This window comes from Aethina tumida, chromosome 3, assembly GCF_024364675.1.
Source record: "Aethina tumida isolate Nest 87 chromosome 3, icAetTumi1.1, whole genome shotgun sequence".
Taxonomy (NCBI): Eukaryota; Metazoa; Arthropoda; class Insecta; order Coleoptera; family Nitidulidae; genus Aethina; species Aethina tumida.
The window spans coordinates 36,747,349-36,771,525 of NC_065437.1; the positions used below are offsets into that span (position 1 = coordinate 36,747,349).

The 24,177-nt window shown below is 31.6% G+C and overlaps 2 protein-coding genes across 19 annotated transcripts; one reads left to right on the forward strand and one right to left on the reverse strand.

Annotated features, from left to right (window-relative positions):
• The first annotated feature begins 438 nt into the window (after positions 1-438).
• LOC109605483 (tropomyosin-2) lies at positions 439-13,958 on the forward strand. 18 transcript variants are annotated; one of them, XM_049964915.1, is made up of 10 exons: positions 439-598; positions 2,178-2,327; positions 2,405-2,530; positions 6,410-6,543; positions 7,776-7,893; positions 9,577-9,647; positions 10,256-10,331; positions 10,526-10,588; positions 11,954-12,023; positions 13,637-13,958. In XM_049964915.1, the coding sequence occupies exons 2-10, from the start codon at positions 2,214-2,216 to the stop codon at positions 13,714-13,716; spliced, it is 852 nt and encodes a 283-aa protein (XP_049820872.1). In that variant the 5' UTR covers positions 439-598; positions 2,178-2,213; the 3' UTR covers positions 13,717-13,958. The 18 variants fall into 18 exon arrangements, with proteins under 18 accessions (XP_049820872.1, XP_049820871.1, XP_049820869.1 ...); XM_049964914.1 differs by lacking the exon at positions 9,577-9,647 and adding an exon at positions 10,009-10,079; XM_049964912.1 differs by lacking the exons at positions 9,577-9,647; positions 13,637-13,958 and adding exons at positions 10,009-10,079; positions 12,206-13,104.
• Positions 13,959-14,096: 138 nt separating this feature from the next.
• Positions 14,097-15,769, reverse strand: LOC109605485 (uncharacterized). The gene is made up of 2 exons (XM_020022076.2): positions 14,751-15,769; positions 14,097-14,391 (listed from the first exon to the last, which is right to left on the reverse strand). Exon 1 carries the CDS (start codon positions 15,653-15,655, stop codon positions 14,915-14,917), a length of 741 nt encoding a protein of 246 aa, XP_019877635.1. The 5' UTR covers positions 15,656-15,769; the 3' UTR covers positions 14,097-14,391; positions 14,751-14,914.
• Between the last annotated feature and the right edge of the window lie 8,408 nt (positions 15,770-24,177).

The window sequence follows — 24,177 nt, forward strand, 5'->3', positions numbered from 1 at the left end:
AGGAAGTGATGCTAGCGTTACAGGAAGATTCTTGGTGTCATTTGTGTTGGTGCAAGGTGGCTTAAATCTCGGTCACTGGAACGCAATCGGTTCGCATCTCGTTCAATGTCACATACAGACAGCACTTTCGCTTTTTATGGAAGCGTATTGCATATTTCGCCGTTTGCCGTCTTTGGTAGTTGCGAATACTCATTCTGGACATATCTAAAAGGACCTCATGAAACAACATGTTTCCAGTCACATAATTAAATTATCGGAACATGTTATTAACGAAATATCAATGTGTGAAGATGTGGAATTCAATAAACTGTGTATCCAAATATTGTTGAGGCAACATTTTGGGTACTGCCAAGGCTAAGCCCGCCGTCCATACAACGGTCTCTGTATTTAGCTCTGGCGTCGGTCTATTCTTGAACCATGGTGGGAGCCCCTCTGATACTCCTCCTTAGGCTTAGTGGAACCAAGCCCGGTAAGGATCGTCTCGTAAACTGATAGCCGCTCTGCCTCGCTTGTTGCTCTACAACATTCAGTCGCGCAGAAACCGTGTTCTTTGGTGCAACCGGTGACTCAAGTGTATTTCATCTCACACTTTTTCTCGGTGAGTACAAACTTTGCTATTTCTGTGAATGGAATTCGTCTTTTTGACAGACTTTTCTAATACGATGTAATGCACCCCAAGAAACAATGTACTCTCAAATATTGAATACAGATGTGGTAAAACATTTATTTATAAACAAATTGTGAAAATTCGTTATTATAATTGAATTATTTTTTAAAATACCAACTCGAGTCCTGAAGTTGCAGTTTTTTGATCTATATAACTGAAATATTGCAATTGTTAGCAAAATAAATGCATAAATATTTTACCATTTTAAAACAACATATTATTGTATCCATAAACAATTCAACAGTGTCAGGTGTGCCGTGTTTTATTTGACTTTGAACGTTAATGGTTCATATAGAATCATTACTGACCCAATAATTGTTTAAATTTAAAAAATATTTTAAACAATCATAAATTTTATATAAAAGTCAAAAGAACCTATTTAATAAATTGTTCGGGTTCATTATCTCAGGAAATGGTCCGTCCAGATATGTAAGGAGGGTGAATCATTACGAAAATATATTACTTAAGGTGATATCGTCGATGACTAAAAAGTTTGAAAGATAACGTCTTTTTACAAAACAGGTAACTCTATAAATACTTGTAAAAGTTACAACTCAACTTACGAACGTTATTGATACAAAGCAAAGCCAAATTACATGAGTTTTACAGACACTCACCAAACCTAAAATAACTATTCTTGTTCGGACAATTCAATATTTAAATAATTCATGATACACAATACCACATTTAGCTGATTCAGTGACATAGTTTACATTCTTCAAGTTCATTAGTCACCCACCATACAAAGTACCAAGAATCACTGCGTCACGTCTTAAGATTAGGTTAAAAACTGTGATTACAACAATCTACCAAAACTTTCAATTTATGATAAAACAAAAAGATTAATTATTAAAATATTCCGTCAAAGTGGGTTCTGAAAAGTCTGGAACGATTATTTTAACCATTAATGTAATACCAAGGCCGCGGAAACTTTGACTGCCTTTTACGCATAATCTCAACAAAAATCTAATAAAACGCCCAACTAGCAAATTGTTTTAGTTTAATAAATATTTAATTTAAACACGAACCTCGAATGGTTAACCAAATCAAACAACCACTTAACGCAAATCATTTTTGCTTACTCCGTAAACAACCATACGGTTACACTTGACCCAATCCGATTCGAAACAAAAAGAACATCCATCTGGATTACCTTGAACGATGTAACTTAAATATAGGGTGAGTGATATTATTATCTTTTTAAAATAAATCCTGTGCTCTATAATTTTATTTGTTTTAATTAATTTAATACAACAAATTTGTACGGATCTCTAAAAAAATATATCAAAATTAATCATTTAATTTAATTTAACTGTAATTCTGTACTTCTGTCTGATAATTTTGTCTATTTGATTTATTAATACGTATTGTTTTAATAACATTTAACTCAATCATATTTTATATGTAAATTTGTTGTAGATTTATTTAGATTTACTTCATATATTATAAGTTTTGAGTTACATTTCTCTCCCTTAGGTTAATTAATTATTCTTAAATTGTCTTGTTTCAGTTTTTTGGGTAACAGCAAATAAAACAAACCAATACCATGGACGCGATCAAGAAGAAAATGCAGGGCATGAAGCTCGAAAAAGAAAATGCTTTGGAACGTGCCGTGTACAACGAACAACTCGCCAAAGACGCCAATCTTCGTGCTGAGAAGGTACATGACACTCTAATTAATGTTGTTTCTGCTGTCAAATTGTAAAAATCTAAATATATTTTATTTTAATTGTGTAGGCTGAAGAAGAAGCTCGTTCCCTCCAAAAGAAGATTCAACAGATTGAGAATGATCTCGATCAAACTCAAGAACAATTGACCCAAGTCAATGGAAAATTGGAAGAGAAGGAGAAGGCTCTTCAAAATGTAAGTACGAGTGACCCATTTATGTTGAATACATAGAGTTAAAAATACCACGCACGTTTAAAATTGTTGTTTAGACCTATTACCTCAAAAAAGCAAAATATCTACAAGCCACTGTCATGTTTGGCCATACAGATACCATACACAAAATTTAGGATTTTCCTATTGCCAAGTATTTACAGGAGGATTTTCGGGGTTTGTAACCGTCGACATAAATAAATCGTTTCGTTTATTATATGAAATACCTCACACATTGCCCAGCACTCTATAAATAACCAGGAGAACACGATCTCTTGCTAAATATGGTTCGCGTGATTCCTCTGTCTTCCCGTGACGAATCGTTACGCCGGTGACGCGTCTGCTTGAAAAAAAAATGCACAATGGGGGTCGTGCTCTACTTTCACTGATTAAAAAAATCTGTAAATCAAGTTAAAATGTGAAAGGCTCCACGACGTTAAATTGGTTGCATATGATTGGGGGAACCGATGGGATTTTAAAATGAATGGTGTTGTTTAAAACGTCGTCCGCGCGGTGTTAGCGCCAGTGTTGGCAAGATGGCCGCGGAAGTGTACATGTGTTGAGTTCTACTCTAGTGAGTATGTCTGCTACTAGGGCGCAGGGGAACATTAAAAAAAGGGGACATCAGCACCATCCAAGAAATGAAGGCAACAGAAGGAGGCCCGCCCTAGAAAACAACGTCGATTCAAATCCTCCCCTGAGTGTTTACAGTAAGGAAAACGTAGTGACAGTGCAAGAAAACAAAACAACACCTAACCCCCATGTGATATCAAGTGCTTGCGAAAGACCTTCAACACTTGACTTGAACGTCAACAATAAACCTAAATGTGATACTATTGAAGTGATAGATTTGACCAATTGTGATGACGACGCAGCTAAAAGCGATAAATTAGAAAAAGTTGACATTAGAAAAAGTATAGACGACGTTGTTGTTACGAAAACCATCAAAGATGAACGCAACCAAAAACTTCGCAAACCCAAAACCCCAAAAGAGAAAGCAAACAACATCAAGACGCCTGAGCAAGAAGACATGTCTCTCGTGTTCCGTCCAGCTGCGGAAGGGTCTAGTTTAAGTGACCAAGAATGCGAAGAAACAAGGGATGATGATCCCGAAGTGGTAGAGTTATCCAAGCTCCGCTGTACGTCCGAACGGACCGAAGTGGTAGCAGAACGAGAGACGAGGCGTCGAAATCGGCGATGTGCCGACTATCCAGGATTGGCATTCGCCAGTTCCATCTTTAGTTCCGATACTCTGATGAAGTTTTCGATTATTCGAAACGAGCTACACAATATAATGAATACTCAGTTGAAAAGGGTAGGTACAATCAACTGCTAAAGTAAAATGATATCCTTGTCTAAAAATATATATATATATATATTCAAACTATCGTAAATATTGTTTAAAGTAAATCTGTTTATTTTCCGAGATAACGTTGCCGTTCTAATTAGAATTTACTGTATAACTATATTTATTATAAGATTATAATTTAAACAGCCTCATTAAGTGGAAATTTAATTAATTTATAATTATTATAAATTTATGTAACAATACGTCACTAATTGTAAATAACATCCGAATATACAGCAAGTTAATTTACTAAATAAAACATTTTCGTTGTCATCTGGTTATCAAATTAGCATTTAAGATAAAAGATTTTCATAAGAGAGAGAATATTTTATATTTTATCCTATTAGAAATGGGAAATGTGTGTAAATAGTTAGAAAATGCAAAAGTGTCGTTAACAATGATATTAGGTCTAATGAGTGTTTCAAATGGAATGACGTGTAGGCGGCATATTTGACTGTTGGTGTCACAACGTCACGGCTTAATACAATACAAGTAGTCGATGGTTTTAAAATCAAAATCGAAATCATTTTATAGATGTAAGAGAAGTGTTCTACAACTTTGTTGAGTTAAATTAATAAATCCAAAGTACTTTATTATTTGTTAGGGCGATACTATTTTCCTAAACTTGAAGTATATAAACTTTCAAATAATAATCACATATTTTTATAGTAATAAAACAAAATATACAATAAAATAAAAAATCTTTTTAAAAACTAATATATCCTATATAATATTTGATCCAAATTATTATTACAATCGATGTTTAAGATTTTCTCCATTCCAATATTATGTTTCAGTTTGATTACATTAAAATTATATTGATTTAAACATTACTCTAAAGACTCTAAAATAAACAGTGTAGATTTCCAATCATTTTATTTAGTTATAGTAATTAATAATAACAATTACTAACCATCAGTAGTAGTAATAATAGTTCAACCCCTTTTTACATACTTCTGTCTACTGAAGTAAACATTTTATATGATAAAATTTCTATTAAGATATATCCTAATGATTACGAAATGTTTATTTTGAAATAAAAAAGAACAAAACAACCCTCTTGCAATAAAAATGTAGACATTTTTTATCGAAAACCATCACACACTTAAGGTAATCATAGATTCAGTTGTTAATGTTAATGTTTTGACATCGAGGTTGTCGATTGTATAAACATTCTGATACTTTGCTACCATTTCAATTATACATAGTTTAACGATTACAAATACCTAATTAAACAAACAAACAGTTTTGAGTCAACTTCGAATTTATAACGGTTCTTAGTTTATTGTGTAATATCGATGTTCCCATCGATTCGGTTCACCAAATTGTAATTGGTCATTGATTTTATTTGAACACATGTATCGTGCATAGGAAGTTTTTTGAACGTCATTCGATGGTGACGGAAATCGTTATTAACGTTATTAACGTTATTCACAATCAGACAGGGTATGACGTGACAATTGTGATATTTTGAAAGCCGCGCCTAGATATGAGGCAGGTGGTTATGCGGCTGCGCAAGCGCCATCTTCCATACCGGTAGTCTCGCCCAGTTGACTGTTGGTCGTGTACTGATCGCGTTAAATTTCGCCAGTTTTCCTCAGTGAGTGATTGAATTTTTATTGAAAATGACCACAAACATACCGCAGGGGTCCCTATTGGACGTTCTTAAGAAAAAAATGCGCCAGACTAAGGAGGAAATGGAAAGATACAAGGATGAATGCGAAGAATATAACAAGAGGTTACAACTGGAAGTTATTAGACGTGAGGAAGTAAGAAATTTCAATCAAATCACTTTTTTATCGACCTATCCTTCTTGTATCGGGTTATCGAATAAAAATTTATACAGATCTATCTAATAATTTTAGGTGGGTCACTCGCAAACTTGATTATGGATAAGATTTTTTTTCCTTTACGTCAGCCGTCGAGTCAAGTCGTTGCCCCTCTATTGATTTTCGTGTGTTAACGGTGACGTTATATTTGTGTACTTTTGATCGGAATTTCATCCGTTTTTGTGTCATATTAAAGACTTTCAACACAATTTGTCTAAGCAAGCAGAAAACGCCCAACGTGTGCAATTGCAATTGCAATTTATGTTGCTTATCTATTTATCAGTTTTACGTATTTTTCTAATTTCACTGATAAAATGACGTTATCAATAGAGAAGAAAATGATGAGTTCCTGAAAAGGCAATAATTTAAAATATACTTGTGCCTTTTTAATAGTTGGTATGTGTTTGGTATCCACTTGCCGAATGTTTAAAAGAATTTTTATGCTTTTTAACTATTCCTCCCACGAATTGTATGTATTTTTGGTTATTATATTGTACAACGAAGCATTCGTCAGTTCCACATGACGTGATTTATTTGGTTTAACATTGGGTGGCGGTCATCTGAATACTAGGAAATGAAGCATACATCCTTCCTGTCCTCGTTACTCTTTACCACCATGTTTATTGCCTCACCATACTCTTGTTATAATAGCATGAATAACTAATTCATTCATGTTTTTGTTTCTAGGCCGAGTCCGAAGTCGCGGCCCTCAATCGTCGTATCCAACTCCTGGAAGAAGACTTGGAACGTTCTGAAGAACGTTTGGCTACCGCCACCGCCAAATTGGCTGAAGCATCCGCCGCCGCCGATGAGAGCGAAAGGTTTGTCAGCTGAAAGAGGACGCTTCTTGTCGCGTATATTCTTGACGTTTCATTGTCACTTTTCCCTACTAACTCGTTTTGAGCCACATGGTTTGGTTAATTCAATATGCATTTGTTCGTTGATGTAAATATTTTCTATGAAGAAATTAAATACGACAGAAACTTATTCTCATTGTCACATTTTAATATTTAGTCGCTTGCGGACTGAATAAGAGGCTTAGGCTGTGAGAGAACGGTCCAGAAACACAATTTATATAGAATTATACAATTCTCCGTCTTGGACCCCATTAACAAGTCTTAATCGTTAATAAAAAAATATGTTTAAATTTAAAATCTAAAATTAACTAAACATATTTTATAAGTGTAAGAGAAGTGTTCCACAACTTTATTAAGATAAAAATTAACAAATTCAAATTATTTTATTATTTGTTAGAGCATACTCAATTTTATAAAATTAAATTTTATTTATTTACAATCATGTTTTCTATAATATTTTATCGATTTTATCTCAGTTCCAGTAAAATTAACAAATAACTTAGCTGTCGCTGTTTTCGTTAATAAAAGACATGTTTAAGTTTAAAATATAAAATTAATTAAACATATTTTGTAAATGTAAGAGAAATGTTCTAACAGCTTTATTGAGTTACATTAATAAATCCAAATTATTTTATTATTTGTTAGAGCAATAATATTTTCCTAAATATGCAGTATATAAACTTTTAACTAAAAAACACATATTTTTATAGTAACAAAACAAAATATAATATACAATAAAAAACATTTTCTTTTCAAAATTTGAGTTGAAAATCTTTTTAAAAATTAATATAGTCTATATAGTATTTGATCCAAATTGTTATTACAATCTAGTAAAAAATAGATTTCTGTATCAGTGTTTAAGATTTTGTCAATTCCAACATTTTGTTTCAGTTTCATTGCATTAAAATTAGATTAATTAAAACATTACAAAGACATCAAAGTGTAATGTCCATTAATTTTATTTAATTATAGTAATTAATAACAACAATACTTTTCAAATTTCGGTGACCGTATTCATCCACTTTTTTTCTTTTCCGTAAATCGGACCGGTATTCCCATTTTTTTTTTCAAAATATTTACTACTTAGTTTTTCTTATAATTGATAACCAATCTAATGTGTCTCGAGAAGCCATGCGAACCTTGCCGTTTTATTTTATTCGCTCCAACTAATAACACCCTAACCTTGCCCGTCGTAGGATAAGGAAGGCCCTTGAAAACAGGACAAACATGGAAGACGATAGGGTATCCATATTGGAGAGTCAGCTCGCTCAGGCCAAACAAATTGCCGAAGAGGCTGACAAAAAATACGAAGAGGTATAACACCTTAGATGCCTTTTTAACGATTCTTCCCGCAAATTAGTCTGTTAGATATATGGACGAAGGAAACTATTGCATTTAACAGTTTAAATGACTGTATGGTAAAAACAGAGTTACCTTCATCCATGTATGTGTGTTAGGGCGTTAGGGATCACTAGGTTGAAATTGTTTTCCCCTTGTAGCTTAGGTACATCAGAGTGCAAGCCGAGGACCGATTGATGCTGATGTCTCCAGAATTACTCACTGTATCGTTTATGTTGACACGGACGTAGTGTAAAATCAACAAGCAAATGTACGCACATTTATTCGTGATGCCATCAAATTATAAGTGGACAAATTAAATTGTAACCGTAAAATACTAAAATGAAGGGCCGTCCACATTCGGAATGACGTGTCCAGACAGAGTGGGTTGCATTTTTTTTATGTAGGCCAACAAGTGGCAATAATTATTAGTCATGACTGTAAAAGTATAATAACGTCTAAACGTTTGCTTGTTGTCTACACTTCGTAAACTCAATCGTATCATTTCCAGCAAATATTTGTTTGTTACTTTTTTATATTTATATAAACAACATGTTTTCGAATTTCATAGGCAACGCAAAGTACTCGAAAACCGTTCCTTGGCCGATGAAGAGCGTATGGACGCTCTCGAAAACCAGCTTAAGGAAGCCAGGTTCTTGGCTGAGGAGGCCGACAAAAAATACGATGAGGTGTATAATACGACTTAGAAATGTTGATTTTTGCAGTGTTGTTTTAATAATGTATTATAGCTGCCGAAGTGAAATCTACTAATCAGTGTTGTTGACATGGTCGCCCTTAAAAAGGACGATCACAATTTTATTTTTCTTGATAAGAGTTACCATGGAATCTATCCATCGAGTTTTTGTGACGAATAGTGAATCAATAGTGCATCAAAAGTGCTCAACAGTGCTTATATTTCCATAATTTTTATGCAAAAAAGTGTTTGGTGTACGTTTTTGATGTTTTCTTGTAATTTGAAAGTGTTTTGTTGTGATTCATGTGTTAAGCATAAGAAAGTGTATATTTAATCGCTCTAATCGAACATACACTTCTTGTAATGATGATTAAAATTACATTAATAATATTTTAAGTTTACCATTTAAGAAATATGAATATTAAATTGTTTTAAAATATAAATACTTATTGTTGGATATAAATAATGTTAGGAGGACGATGTTTTGTTATAAACTGACCGAGTGCATTCGGATTGACGGATTAGAGCTTCGCTCATGTTGCCAACGTTTTCCCACGCATTTGGCAACGAAATGATGAGTATGTTCCATGGTGATTTTGCATGTACATAACTCTCACTCTCAAATAACATGTGCGAGACGAGATGTATTTTATATAAATACTATTGCAAAAGACTAAACATTTATTTAATTAACGGTTTGATTACATATAAAATGACTTTAATTATGTATTGTTTTTTGCAATTGATCTTTTCATTAATATATGTTAATATTAATTGGATTAAGATAATGGAATTAGTACAATATTAATATAAATTCATCTCACCACTTTACTAAATTTGAATTAATTTTTAACTGTTATAAATTTGTAATAGTTTTATTATTGACATCCAATATTAGCCAACATTTGCTTTCGATAGCAGTGTCATACAAAGTGTATTCATTTTTTTGGTGTTTACTCACTTAGGTTGCCCGTAAGTTGGCCATGGTTGAGGCCGACTTGGAAAGAGCTGAGGAGCGTGCAGAAGCTGGTGAATCGTAGGTTTCATTTTCATATACCTAGTGATGATGTGTTTTCTATTTTTTTTAAGTGACTGGCACTTGATGTGTTATTTATTTTTAGCATGTTCATGTTAAATATGTTTTTAACATTTATTTCATAGATATATATTTTTGGTTTATTAGCTAGTTTCTCAAATAACAATGACACTGAATATTGAACATGATTGTATTATACTGAGAGACTATGGTGTCTGTACGTCTGTTCCTCAACCAGTGGTAGTCTTATCAGGTTTTAATACACCTATGTTCTTTTTGTGTTTTGTTGTTTCCTTTGCAACTTTCTTAATAAGTTTCCTTGTGTTTGCTGTTTTGCTGCATGACATTGCTGTGTTGCTAGGTTGCCAGAAAATTGGTTCTTATGGAACAAGATCTAGAGAGAGCGGAAGAAAGAGCCGAAGCCAATGACAGGTAGGCTGCACGTTGCTTCTAACGCCACATCACTTGCACATACGTTATATAATAAATGTAATAAATATGTATTTTGATAAAAAATACAAGTCAATATTTATCCATTATTATAAAACGTATGGAAATATATTAATACACGATTCGAATTATTGTACTAAAGATATTTTATGTTTCAGCAAAATCGTAGAGTTGGAAGAAGAACTTCGCGTAGTTGGTAACAACTTGAAGTCTCTTGAAGTATCTGAGGAAAAGGTGTGTATTTGCATAATCTACCTACTTATAAATATTACATTGATATACAGATAGATATGCGTTTGATCTCTCTCTCTCTCTCAATATTCAAAAGGATTAAACGCTTTTTGACGTCAGTAATTATAAAGAAAAGTTAATATTTAATTGTTTATTAATTTAGTGTATGTAATCATTTATAACTGATCATTATTTAGGCCAATCAACGTGAAGAAGAATACAAAAATCAAATCAAGAATTTGACTACCCGTCTAAAGGAGGTACAAACTACGGATTTTGTTTGTTGTTTTTTTTTCAGTGTTAGAAAAAGCCTGATGCCTAAGAAAGATTTTTGCTGCGATTGATTTCTTTTAATTTAACTATTTGTGCATGATGATAACAATAACATAAATATATAAATTTATGTTATTGTTGCTCGCTACTGTTTAATATTGATTGGTGTTGTTTTTTTTTTACTAAATTTACTGTTAAAACAGGCCACAGCGAAAGAAGAAGAATATTCTGTGACATTAAAACAGGTGGAACAACGATTGCATCAGGTAAAATATGAGCGAGCATTGGGAAATATAAAATCGAATCCCTATTGTTCCCCATCCATTTTGTATATATTTATATATATATGCATATATGTTTATGTACTTTTTAGCTATATACACTAGTGCCATGCCTCGTGATCTTTGGGATTCATATATCTCGTATCTTTCATCATATATGCTCGTTGGGCTGTGTTATATTGTAGAATGCTTTTGGAATATTCTGGTTATTTTTATAAAAATTGACCAGACGTTTTCCTCAAGACTTTTGTCCTTTTTCATTTCCGCATGTTTTGTAAATTATTGTATGCGCAGGCTGCCGCTACCCGAGAACATAGCGAGGATAAAATCCGATCCATTTCTGATAAATTACGTGAAGTAAGTGACTAAAAAGGCACAGTCAGTTCATTTAATTTTAATTCGATGAATAAATTATACTCGCATATAAAATGCACGGGGCTACATACATCATTTTGTCGATAGATTAAAATGTAGAAACTGAAATTTAAACCACCCTCTCCACGATCACTATACATCTTTCATTGCTTTTCCAACTGTGCACTGTATGCAAGGTATCTTCAAAGGTGTAAAAATTGGATGGATGTGGTTGTTAACTCATTTGCAATCAATAATAATTGCCCATCATGTTTTTATCCTGTAAAATAGTGTCAAAAATATTCAACATATCGATTAAAAAAATAACTTTATTGAATTAAAAAACTTCATTTGATATGTTTAATATTATTGACTTGAGAAAATAGCACTAGCACTTTTTATATCCAATCACGGTGATGGTATAACTTCCCTGATGAATTGTAAGTACGGATGACTGCATGTGCATGATTTTTGTTAGTAATTGTGAGCGAATTGGTTTTCATATTCAAACAAAAACACAAATTTGAAATTAAAAATCATTAGTGTTAATAATAATTTTTGTGTTTCTGTATTGAATTAATTTGTTTATGATGTTTGATGATTTTTACATAAAAAATTTGTGACCATTTCTTATTTCAATTACAAAAACTTCAGACATCATAATTATTTTAATGTAAGTTATTTAACGGAAGAATAAAGAAGAGATTAATTTTGTAGGCTGAAGCCCGTGCTGAATTTGCTGAACGTTCCGTCCAGAAACTTCAGAAGGAAGTTGACAGACTAGAAGGTAAGTCAACATGCTTAATATACAAATTTTCCTCGACTTATTTACCAATTTCATGACAATAATGATATAATTATTAATCGACTGTTTGATCTGTTCAACTAACTGAGCTATTTTATTTTATTTTATTTTGTTTTGTTTTGTTTGTTTTATTTTGTGTTTTAAGTTAACCCTTGCAATTACAGACGACCTGTTGGCTGAGAAAGAAAAGAATAAAGTATTAGCTGACGAAATGGAAGCAACCTTACATGACATTCAGAATATGTAAAACTTATCCCATTTCAAGGATACAGTGTTTAACAATCATTTCAAGAAACATTCTGGGACCAATTATCAAATTAATATAATATTTATATATTGAATAAACCACTCTGCATAAATGAGACTTTGAATTGGTGCTTATCAGCTATTAATTTATATAATTTTGGCCTCGTTAATTTTGATTTTTTATTGTCCAAGACAATGTAGAAATTCAAGCACAATTTAGATAGATAGATAGGCTTTATTTAATTTTCCCAACATTTTTAATTTTGATATTAACGAAGCAGTCAGTCTTCTGTCTGTTGATCTCTGAATAGAGCTGCAATATTTGAATAATCAACACTGCCATAAAATATAATTTGGGCAATAATGCTTAATGTTGCGATTAGATATAGATTTCCAATTTATTGTTATGAAATTACTGAATTTAAATGAATCTAGATCTAGTACAAGACCTCAAGCTTCGTTAATGTTAATTGCATTGAAGTCGTACACAACTTATTTTTTGTATATTGTATAATAATTATATTAATAAATCAAATAATATGAAGAATAAATTTAATATATACACATATATTTCAGTTTATTCTTTATGTTGTCTGATCTATTCATTCCATATTGTAAAGATGATTAGTTATTTTTAGTAAACTTGAGTACTTTAATTCACATAATATATTTAATAATACTATTGGATTCATTAAATTTTTCACAAGTATTATTATAGTCATTGTAAGAACTTCTATTTTAAAATTTGTTTATATTTTTTCTAATAGTACATATGTATTTAATGTAGTTAAACTAATATAAAATATTTTTAATTATTGCTTTGTGTTTTTGTTTGTTTGCATGTATTTTTTTGTTTTTTCGCTAACATAAGCGCTAATCGTTCTCATCAAAGAGAGGAGGTGCAAATTAAAAAATATAAAATTCTAATAAAATTGGTAAAGAATTACTCCTAAATTATTACCATTAGTGTTTTTTATTTGGAGTTACGGTTAGTATAAAATTTTAATCAATCAAATAAGTAAAAATATATATGGGGTGTGGTAAAATGTTTGTCCATTCATAACATGTATACCAAAGAGAATAATGGTTTTGACAATTCAATCATATTCTCTTTCATTTAACGAATTGCGGAAGCATCTTAAGATTAAATTTCCACAGATTCAATACCAATTATAAGACAATTAAGTAATTATTGAATTCAAAGGGCATAGTTTTTTGCTAAGTGAAATAGTTTGGCACCCGATTTTATAATTATTTAAGATTTAGTGTTACTTACAGTTTGCAGATAACCGCTTGCCAAATTTTTTAACAAATCAACAAACATTTAAATTCTACAAATTAACTTGCAGACGAACTCGTCGCCGAAAAGGAACGTTACAAGGAAATTGGAGACGATTTGGACACCGCCTTTGTCGAACTCATCTTGTAATTTCACCATTACCTGCATTGCACCTCCAGATCTTATGTATCAGTGGAGATGTCATCAGTTTATTAAAAGGTTTCAGTTAAGCGACTCAATTTACCATCTCGTCAAGTCATTTAAGCATGGGTCTGTTGGATGCAGGGTTAATTTTTACAGAATAGGTTAAAACATATTTTTGGTTATTTATGTATGTGTTTTAATTAACTGTATATCTAATCTAATTTCAAAATATAATGTCGGCCATTTATTTTGTTATTTTATTTAGTTTTATTTTATTTTCCTAATTATTGTGTTATAGTAGCATTTGTGAGAGAACAGATATACAATCAGTGATCTAGAAGAAGATCATCTGTAGTAATAGGAAGAAAAATAATGCACGAAATAATATCAATCAATCAATCTTGTTATTACGACATGACACTCTTTTTGATACAATCAAATGCAAAATCATAAATTTCTGTCTTTACATTACTAACTTCCTGTTGCATATGTTCTTTGCACCTCATCAATTCAGTTTCAATAAATTTATCTAATGAGTCTTGATTATCCGGAATGTGTTCATGAATCAGTTGTTTCAATTCGCCCGTAGACTTCACTATAATATTATTCGCTTTATTTAATTTACCATTTATTATCGAAATTGCTTCTTTATGCATAGGTACTACAACTGCTTTCATGTCGCTAAAATATAAATTTCAATATTATTTCAATTATGTCGAATAATAGCATAAGCTATATGATATTCCACAAATGTTTGGAAACAAGAACAGTATTATTCTACTACTAGTATCTACTTTTTATTTTTCAAATACCACCATCATTTAGAGATGAAAGTAAATTGCTTCTTAGGCTCGTAAAGGTTCCTATCAACAAAATAAACATCACAATTACGTAGTTGAGATTTCGTGGTGACACATTGATAGATATTTATGTTAAATGTGTTAAAAATGGAAAAGGAGTGTATTGTTTCCAAACTTTCGTGTTTGTTTTCAGTATCTAAAACATTTTAGTTATTTTCAATTGGTGAACTATATACTTACTAGTAATTGGTTATTTCCTTAGATTTAGACTCGAATTTATCTTTATACTGTAATTTTATTTCTTGAACTTGTAGCCGAAATATATCTTCAACGCTTTGAAAAGTTTCAGTAATTTTAGGGTGAATTTTCTGTGCAAGTTCTGACATCGATGAAATTGAATGAATTCAATCGAATTTCTTGGTTAGTTGTTTTTTTACGGTCTCTGCAATTTCAAGTGATTTTTGTTTAAGTTCTTCAAGGCGATTTCTAGCCTCGGCTTCATCAAATTCACGAGACTCTTGGGTGGTTAAAATGTCCGTTTTGCTCTTATTTGTTTCCTTTATTTCGTCTTGTACAGTATTAATAGAATTGTGATCTTTTACAACTGATTTACGTTCCACTTGTTTTTCCACAGGTTCGGTAACGTCTTTTACTTTCTCCAAAACCTTCGTCAACTTTCGAGAAATATTCTCCTCATTTGAATTAGATGGTTCTTCTAATTCTTCGACCTCTCTTTTAGATTTACTCTTTGATAGGAGACTTTTCAGGCTTTTTGTGAATATGCTTGTTACCGATTTTAATTTGGACTGTTTGGAAGTGAGACTTGGAAGACTTTCTACTGAACTTTTAGTAATTTGAGATTTATTCGCTTCAACGGTTTTAGAAGTGGATTGTACCTTGGTGTTCAGTTCTTTATGAGACTCGGACTTATTAAGGTTATCGGTCATATCTTTTTCATAATTTGCCTTAAGATTAATTTCAGAATTATTCAGAATTTTGTCGATTTCCAAATGAGTTTTTTTGGTTAAATTTTGAATTTCCTTTCGAACTTTTTCTGTCTTTTCTTCAATCAACTTCGAACTAGTCTCAAAAGCTTCTTCCGCGGTGTTTTTGCATTCTTCAACTGCTTTTTTGGTTTTTTCCATCAGAATTCAAGAGGAAATTTCTAGTTTTAGACAAAATGTGACATTTGACGTGACAGTAATTTATTGATTGAATTCTTAACAATCAATTACTGCATTATTTTTGTGTTAAGACATATTAGTTTTATAAATGATTTAATCTGCCATTTATTAAATAATGAAAATATATAAAACTATTCGTTCTAATTAATCATTCGGTGTCGCAGAGTTTTTCAAAAAAAAAATAACAATCGGTTAAATGAAAAGATAAGACCTACATAATTCATACATTGAAATTAAAAATATAATGTTAGTTAAGTCATTTTCTACCATATTTATTTATGGTGAAATATGTCATGTCAAGATATTTAACAAGACTGCACAATAACAATTTTCCGATAAAAATATTGAGTTTTTTAAATGTGCTTCAAATTCGCAAAATAGTAAAATGTCATACGTAGACCAAATAATCATAGAAATCTGTAAGTACAAGTGATTGTGCCTTAAGGGAGTATTTAGGAAAATTTGTACATTTTGATAACAGCAGCAGCAAAATTTAGAATCGCTTCGTTTCATAATTATGTTACTAATTTCAGAATTACAAAGTGATTATTCACCATTATTCAAATTTAAATTTATATATGTATATATATATATATATATATATTTACCTTTTCCAAATTAATTAAATAATAAAATGTTTAGCTGGAAGTCTAAACAAAAAATTCTGAATACCTGGTAAATTAAAATCAAATACTTTTTATGCACAATATTTTTCGATTTATAACTAGAAAAAGAATGCTACGTAGTAAAACAAATTTTATTGCTATTTGATCCATCCGAATCCTGAAAGAGACATCAGTCTTCCATCATGAGACAGACTTCTACTGTGAAAAAAATTATTTTAAAAATTAATATTTTATTAAATCATCATTTTTTGTTCTCTTTTCCTGCGCTTCTTTCATGTAAGGCGGATCTAAACATTTCGGATCTAAATTTCGCCTACTTCTGATTAATATTATCTATTCTATCATAAAAGAGAATCTTTCTAATGTCGAAAACATTTTGATGATCCAAAAGTCTTCATCTTTATGAATTATTTCAATCTGACGTATATTTTTTGCCTCGAATATACAATAAAATAGCATAGATTAGCTTAATAATATTTAATTGACTTTGGATTTGAAAGTAATTATTTCTAAATTTTGTATTGTATTATTTTTTAAAATTTTCTGTTCTAATGAATATCCAGATTTGAAAATGTTGTAAGAACAATTGACTTCCACAATTACATCTTGAGAAATAAATCCTTCAAATATATAAATTAAATTATAAAAATACGCAGCTTCTGTAGAAAAAATATTTCCTCTTAATCACAAAATTCATTGACATTAATAAAAAGTCAATAACTGAATATATTATTATAAATTTAATACACACAATTCTATTAAAATTAATTTTATATAATCTTGAATGCTCTGTCTCATTTTCAGACTAGGTGGGTCAAATAAATCAACCAATCAATCAATCAATCAATCAATCAATCAATCAATCTGTATAGGGTGATTCATTAACCCCATTAAAAAACTCTATAGTCAAAATTCATTATATCATCATCGTAGTAATGTTATGACGTTGTAATCGGAATAAATTATTTTCTATTTCTCTTACCGATAATCTAATCTGCAATAAACAATGGGGGTACTCGTTTAATTTCAATGTTACTCTGTGCCCCAACAACATAGAGGGATGAGGGTAAGTAATTTTAGAACTAGTACATTTTTCCAGTGAAAATAGTTTATTTATTTATATACTTATTAATATTATGTTAATTAAATAAATACATTTTGAAGTAATATAATGGAAAAGCAATGTTATTGATCATTTATACAAACCTGAACAGGATGGAACAACCATTGATTGTAAATATTGAAATATTGGTGTTACTTAAAGTTTTATATGTGACATGTTTTATATTTTTATTGTATAAAGCTATTTTTGAAAATATATAATTCTGATTATACATTACATTATACATACGAGTATTACTGGATTACACGTAGTATATGTGCATTTGAAAAAGTGAATTATTTCCAAATCTAAAATAGTGTAATATATGATAGATTAGCGACTGTTAATCTGTCTTTTTAGTTTGATTAAAACACTAAATTCACAATAATACGCTTTATTACAACAAACGTACTTTAACCCTCGACATCTAAAGCTTGACTGCTCGGTTCTTTCTTAAGAACTGCCCCGATTATTAAATGTAAACAAATACTTCAGATTTGCTTATGAAACAAAACTAGTCTAAATAGATGTGAGCACGTCGCATCGGTCCATCGGTGAAGGTGATGACGTAAGCTAACACGGCCTTCCTGACATGTGGGGCGTCCTCGCACCTTCCACAGTTTTGCAAAGATTCACCTGACACCGGTAATCTGTAAACATTATAACAGCAGTACAAGCTCAAAATATATTCGAAGAACTAAGTCTAAACCTTATTTCATTTAACAAAATAGACTGTTATGTGGCACAGTTAACAACCACTAGAAGCTCAGAGGCGGCTCAACCATCAACAGGTCTGTTACACCCATGACTCTCAAGTGCTATCAAAAGATACCATATTCTAGCCAGGAGCTCAGAGGCGGTTCAACCACTACCAGGTCTATTATCCGCTTGTCTCACAGACCCAGAACACAACAATCTAAGCCTGCAGAGCAGGGACCTTAAAAATAGCCTGCCGAGCAGGGACCTTTAAACATAGCCTGCAAAGTAGGGACCTTAAACATAGCCTGCAAAGTAGGGACCTCAAACATAGCCTGCGACGCAGGGACCTTAAAAATAGCCTGCCGAGCAGGGACCTTAATCATAGCCTACTAAGCAGGGACCTTCACATATAGCCTGATACACAGGGACCTTAAACAGCCTACTAAGCAGGGACCTTTACACACATTCACACATCAATCTTATTAAATAAATCTATATCCATCATACCTTATAGAATTTCTGTATCTGGCCAGGTTCGTAACTGTTCATGCGCTGCTATTGTAGTTCTACCTCGGCTGCCAATCCTTCGGAGTGCGTACCTCTCATTAGGTAAACAATGCGTTACCTCAAAGGGTCCGTGATACTTTGGTTTCAACTTTCCTCCATTCGACAGCTGACTATTTTCAATAACAACTTTATCACCAACAGCGTATGGTATTGCCGGCACTCTTTTCTTATTAAAGTTTGTAATTGTTCTACTGGTTACTTCGCACACGCGACTGTGAGCTTGTTGTCTAAGTATTTCAGCGTCCACATCACTTGTCTGTATTGGCACACCATTTAACAGTTCGTTAGTTGCTCTCAGACGTCGATTTTCACCAAACATTAATATCCACGGCGCGAATCCTGTCGATTTGTTCACAGTTACATTAAAATCGTCCTCAATATCAGGTAGCACTTTTGTCCATTTATTTTCGTCTTTTTCATTCAACACAGCACGCATCGCATTAAACAAACTTCTCATAACGCGTTCCACTTGTCCATTACCTCTAGGAACTCCTGTTGCAATTAGGTGTAGCTCAACAGAGTTATCATTGAGAAATTCTCGAAATTTACTCGCTACAAATGCTGTTCCCCGATCAGCTATTATTCGTTTTGGTCGACCCAATTCCATAAATAATGCATCTAATGCCTTTATAGTACATTCGGCATTTTTTTGTCTAATAGGACAAAATCGCACAAATTTAGTAAAAGCGTCTATAACCACTAAAATTTGAGTGCATTTATTAGATTTGACCAAAGGTCCGGCATGGTCAATATGCCACGTATCCATTTTACTTGAAGGTTTCGTTTTCTGTTGACACAATCCACTCCGTTTTCCAGTAAAAGATTTACCCAACACACACGATCTACAATTTGCAACATATTTGCGTACTGTTTTACCCATGCGTGGCCATATTAAGTCCTCACGTAATTTCATTAACATTTTATCAGCACCAATATGAGACGAGTTATCATGATACAGTTTCATTATCTCTAGTCGAGCTGCTACAGGTACAAAACAACGTTCGCGACCATCATTTGAACATTGTAAAAACACTAAATTGTCTTTCACTATATATCCCGTCTCATGATGCGTTTTGTTTATTATTGTCTGACAAAACACATCCTCTGATTGATATTCACAAATTGTCTTTGGTTTGTTAGCAATAATTCGTGCTGCTAAAATTCGTTTTGTCGGAGATGCTGTATTTCGACTTAAATAGTCGACATGTGCCATTTTATGTCCTGGTCTATATTCTATATCAAAATTAAAGTCCTGCAATTTTATCCACCATCTTGCAACGCGGGGGTGTAGTTCCTTTTTGAGTGCTGTAGCCCTTACTGAATTACAGTCTGTATAGATTGTAAACTTTATACCATACAGATATGTGCGAAAATACTGAGTGGCTTCCACTATCGCTAGAGTTTCCAAATCATAAGAATGATATCGCGATTCACAATCAGTTGTACGCCTAGAGTAATACGCCACTGGATGAAGCACATTATTTAAGTCTTTTTGCATAAGTATGGCACCCAATCCAAGCGAACTCGCGTCTGTATGTAGTTCGGTAGTCAGTTCCGGATCAAAAATGTTCAAAATCGGATAAGAAGTCAATCGTTTCACTAAATCCAATCGCACATTTTCACATTCACTTGTCCACTCAAAAGTTTTTCCCTTACGTAACAGTGCAGATATCGGTGCTGTCAAAGTTGCAAAGTTTTTCACGAAACGTCTAAAGTATCCAGCCAGTCCTAATAATTGACGAACACCTTTTACATCTTTAGGAGCTGATGTTTGAGCGAGCGCGTCAACTTTTCGCGAACTAGGTTTTACCGTACCGTTTTCGATCACAACACCCAAATATTCCACAGATGTTTGGAAAAAGTTACATTTTTTTATGTTTAAAACAAATCCGGCCTTCGAAAGGGCGTCAATGACCTTTCTTAAGTTCTTAAGACCTTCTTGAATGGTTCGAGAGGGGCACAACACATCATCAACATAAACAAACGTAATATCGTCTTTAAGTGGTCCAAGGGCTTTAACGATGGCGCTCTGATAATCTGATGGAGAGTTTATGAGATCAAACGGCATTCGGTTGTTCTTTTATTTCTTTCGTAACCCACTCGTCCATTCCTGACAAATTCAAGTCATATTCCTCAAATGCAATTTCTAAATCTTACAAGTCGAAACTGCGCTGCAGCCACACTTAAACCTTCTGCGCAGTCATCTTCAATGTTGCTTGAGTAGTTTGGGCGTTGGCCATTGTCGATAAAATTTCCATGTTTTGTTTTTGGAATCTGTTGTTACTTTCTTGCTGCTAGTCTCTCTCCGATGCACTTTCGGTAATGTTCACAACGTTCGGACTCACTGCGCGTTTGTGTTTTTCACTATTGTCTGTTCGTTCACAAAGAAACACAAAAAAAAAAAAAAAAAATATTTTTTTAGGTCCTTTCTTCCGGAAATAATTCACGAGAAGATATCCCACTTCTGATGATAGATTAGCGACTGTTAATCTGTCTTTTTAGTTTGATTAAAACACTAAATTCACAATAATACGCTTTATTACAACAAACGTACTTTAACCCTCGACATCTAAAGCTTGACTGCTCGGTTCTTTCTTAAGAACTGCCCCGATTATTAAATGTAAACAAATACTTCAGATTTGCTTATGAAACAAAACTAGTCTAAATAGATGTGAGCACGTCGCATCGGTCCATCGGTGAAGGTGATGACGTAAGCTAACATATATAATATACTAATTATATTATGTTTTCAGATGAACTTGTCGAAGAGAAAAGTAAATTCAAGGCAATCGCTGACGAAATGGATCAAACAATGGCTGATTTAGTGGGATATTAAGGAGGAATTGGGGAGAAATTCTTTCACTGCCGTAATATTTAATTTGAAATATTATTTTGCTTGAAATATTTCCACATAATGTTAATATTTTTGCTAATAGATTTTAGTTAGGAGTTTAAAATTATTATTATAACTTTAATAAATTTAATAAAGTTAAAATTTTTCACAAATTATATTTAAATTTATTTTTTTAATCCATATTTTTTTAAATCACAATTCAACCGTTTGGAAGAATATTAGGCTATTTAATGAATTGAAAATGGCAATGCTAATAATAAATATTCAAGGTTGGGTACCGTATATTATAAATATTGACTGATGTGACATTCATGGGGTTTTTGCATTATTAAGTTAATAGTAGTAATTTATGGATGTAAATGAATATCTTTTACAATAAAAAATACATGAAATACTTGATACAGCTAGATATGTGTAGAGAGGTATTAGAGGAAGGTGTATATACAATTTTTAGGAAGAGTATTAATAATATTTTAACATGCATCGAAGATGTTAATTAAATTGTGAATGTGAAATGGGGATATGTAAGAAAATAAATGTGACAAGAACATCATAGGAAGTGAAAAATGTATATAGATATTATACTTATGAATCGTTAAAACAATTTAATTTTAAAAACGAATCTGAAGTATTATACCGGTACGATGATGTAAAATTCTTAATTTATTTAAATAGTAAAACATATAATATGTAATCAGACTTCATCTATCATCAAATAAGTAAATAAACAGTTTATTCTGAAGATATCTTAATATAGTGTGTTGTTTAACGTAAAATATTTAGTTATATAAATTAGTTTAAATTTATTTATAATCATGGTTTTACGGTTCAGAAGTAATTATTTAAAATGAAAATAATAAATATCTTAATAATGTATCTCACTTTTATGTCATTCATATTAATTAAAGGAATTTTATTGACATTGATTATTATATATAGGTAGTTAGTTAAATCTAGAGGCTAGAGTCTAGAGAAGAGTTTTATAGTTTATCAATTAAATATATAATAATAATACTGTTACTAGTAAAAGTAAACGCTTGAAAATAAATAATAATTCTTTTTAAAATATAAAAGCAAGAGCGTTTAAAAAAAGGAAAACACTGATACCTACTGTGGGTGTTATTTGAGCTACTCTATGTATTTTAATTCGTATGTTTGATCTACTCAGTGTCATCAGACCGTCGATTAACGCTTAACCTAAAAATATTGTTTGTTGAAAAGAAACAATTGAAATAAATAAATAAAATCTGTTAAAAGTTTATATTATATATCAGCAGTAAGTTCTAAATATGTGTGAAATTTATTAAATATTTATTACAGGAAAAGGAGTTTGCATTTAAATATTGAAAACATCTAATAAAATATCAGCAGAAAAAAGATTTAATGATGTGTCATGGATATATATGTCGCAGCGCGGTCAGGATTATCAGCCATTTCGAAAATTATTATTTAAATAAGACGAAAATAGTCGTTAGAATATAATTGGAACCAACAGGTACAGGATTATAACTAATAGTCAAACAATTAGGAATCGTATGAAACGCGGTGATCCCGACGGTTATGCCAAGCCAAGCCAAGCCAAGCCAAGCCAAGACTTTTACACAGCTTCCCTGACGGAGCTTATCCTCGGTTCGAGTAGCATCCCCTGTTTAACACTTCCGCTGATTCCACCTAAGTACTATAAGTATGCAACCCATAGTACCATTTACGTTTCACATGAACCCTCTGACATATACAATAGATGGGTGTCATTATTAATCAGATTCTTTCCTGAATCGTTTACATAAGGATCCAGGTTCAATCTGAAGAAGTGATAAATGACAGAACAGAATAGTCAGAATTAATAAGTGAACTTGTTTTGATGGCAGTAAAAAGTGGCATTCATCGACAATCAGATATACAATTTTAATAAAAATAAAATAAAGAAAAAAGAATATCTGGAAACACATTTGTGCCTTTTGTTTACAGAAGTTTGTTTGCAGTAACCTTTACCTTACTTATTATTTGTTTGAACCTAATACAAAATATTATCGAACAACAAATGATATTTTAGAGTTTATCTCATACCATACATCATTAGAAATATAGTGTTTAAATTTTCTAGCTAATATCTATTTCCTAATTGTTTCAATCACATTGGATTAAATAGTTTTTTAATATTTAACGTTTAATTAATTTATAAATATTTCAATGAAATAATGATGATAATTAGGTTTTAAGAAATAATTACTTGTTAAATGATCCCTAACCATTATATATTAGGACAATATCAAATTGGTGCAAAATTTAGGTGTTCTCTAAATTTAAGCAACTTCATTAAAAGTCCTTTAATTACAATAATATGAAAGACAAAATGTAAGATAAATTATTAAAATATTTGTTATTTTCTCTTGAAATAATTACAATAATAATAATAAAAAAACAATAATACTAAGTTGTGAGAGAAAGTGAGTTATATAATTAAAAATATTATATTAAACATAAAGAACTTTATCAAATGATAAAGTATCCTCTGGGTAGTATAAGAAGTAGTGTCAACACAATAGTATAATATTTGAGATTCGTTCTAAGAATTGAATAGTTTTAAGAATTCATAATTTAATTGATGGTTTTGATGGCTGTTGTCAAAACCTGT

What these genes read in the sequence shown, in the direction of transcription:
- LOC109605483 (XM_020022066.2), top strand. Translation starts at nt 3,126, where the DNA reads ATGTCTGCTACTAGGGCGCAGGGGAACATTAAAAAAAGGGGACATCAG. An exon ending in GCCGCCGATGAGAGCGAAAG is followed by an intron (nt 6,544 to 7,775) that starts GTTTGTCAGCTG and finishes TGCCCGTCGTAG; the next exon opens with GATAAGGAAGGCCCTTGAAA. An exon ending in TGGAACAACGATTGCATCAG is followed by an intron (nt 10,868 to 11,953) that starts GTAAAATATGAG and finishes TTAATTTTGTAG; the next exon opens with GCTGAAGCCCGTGCTGAATT.
- LOC109605485 (XM_020022076.2), bottom strand. Translation starts at nt 15,655, where the DNA reads ATGGAAAAAACCAAAAAAGCAGTTGAAGAATGCAAAAACACCGCGGAA.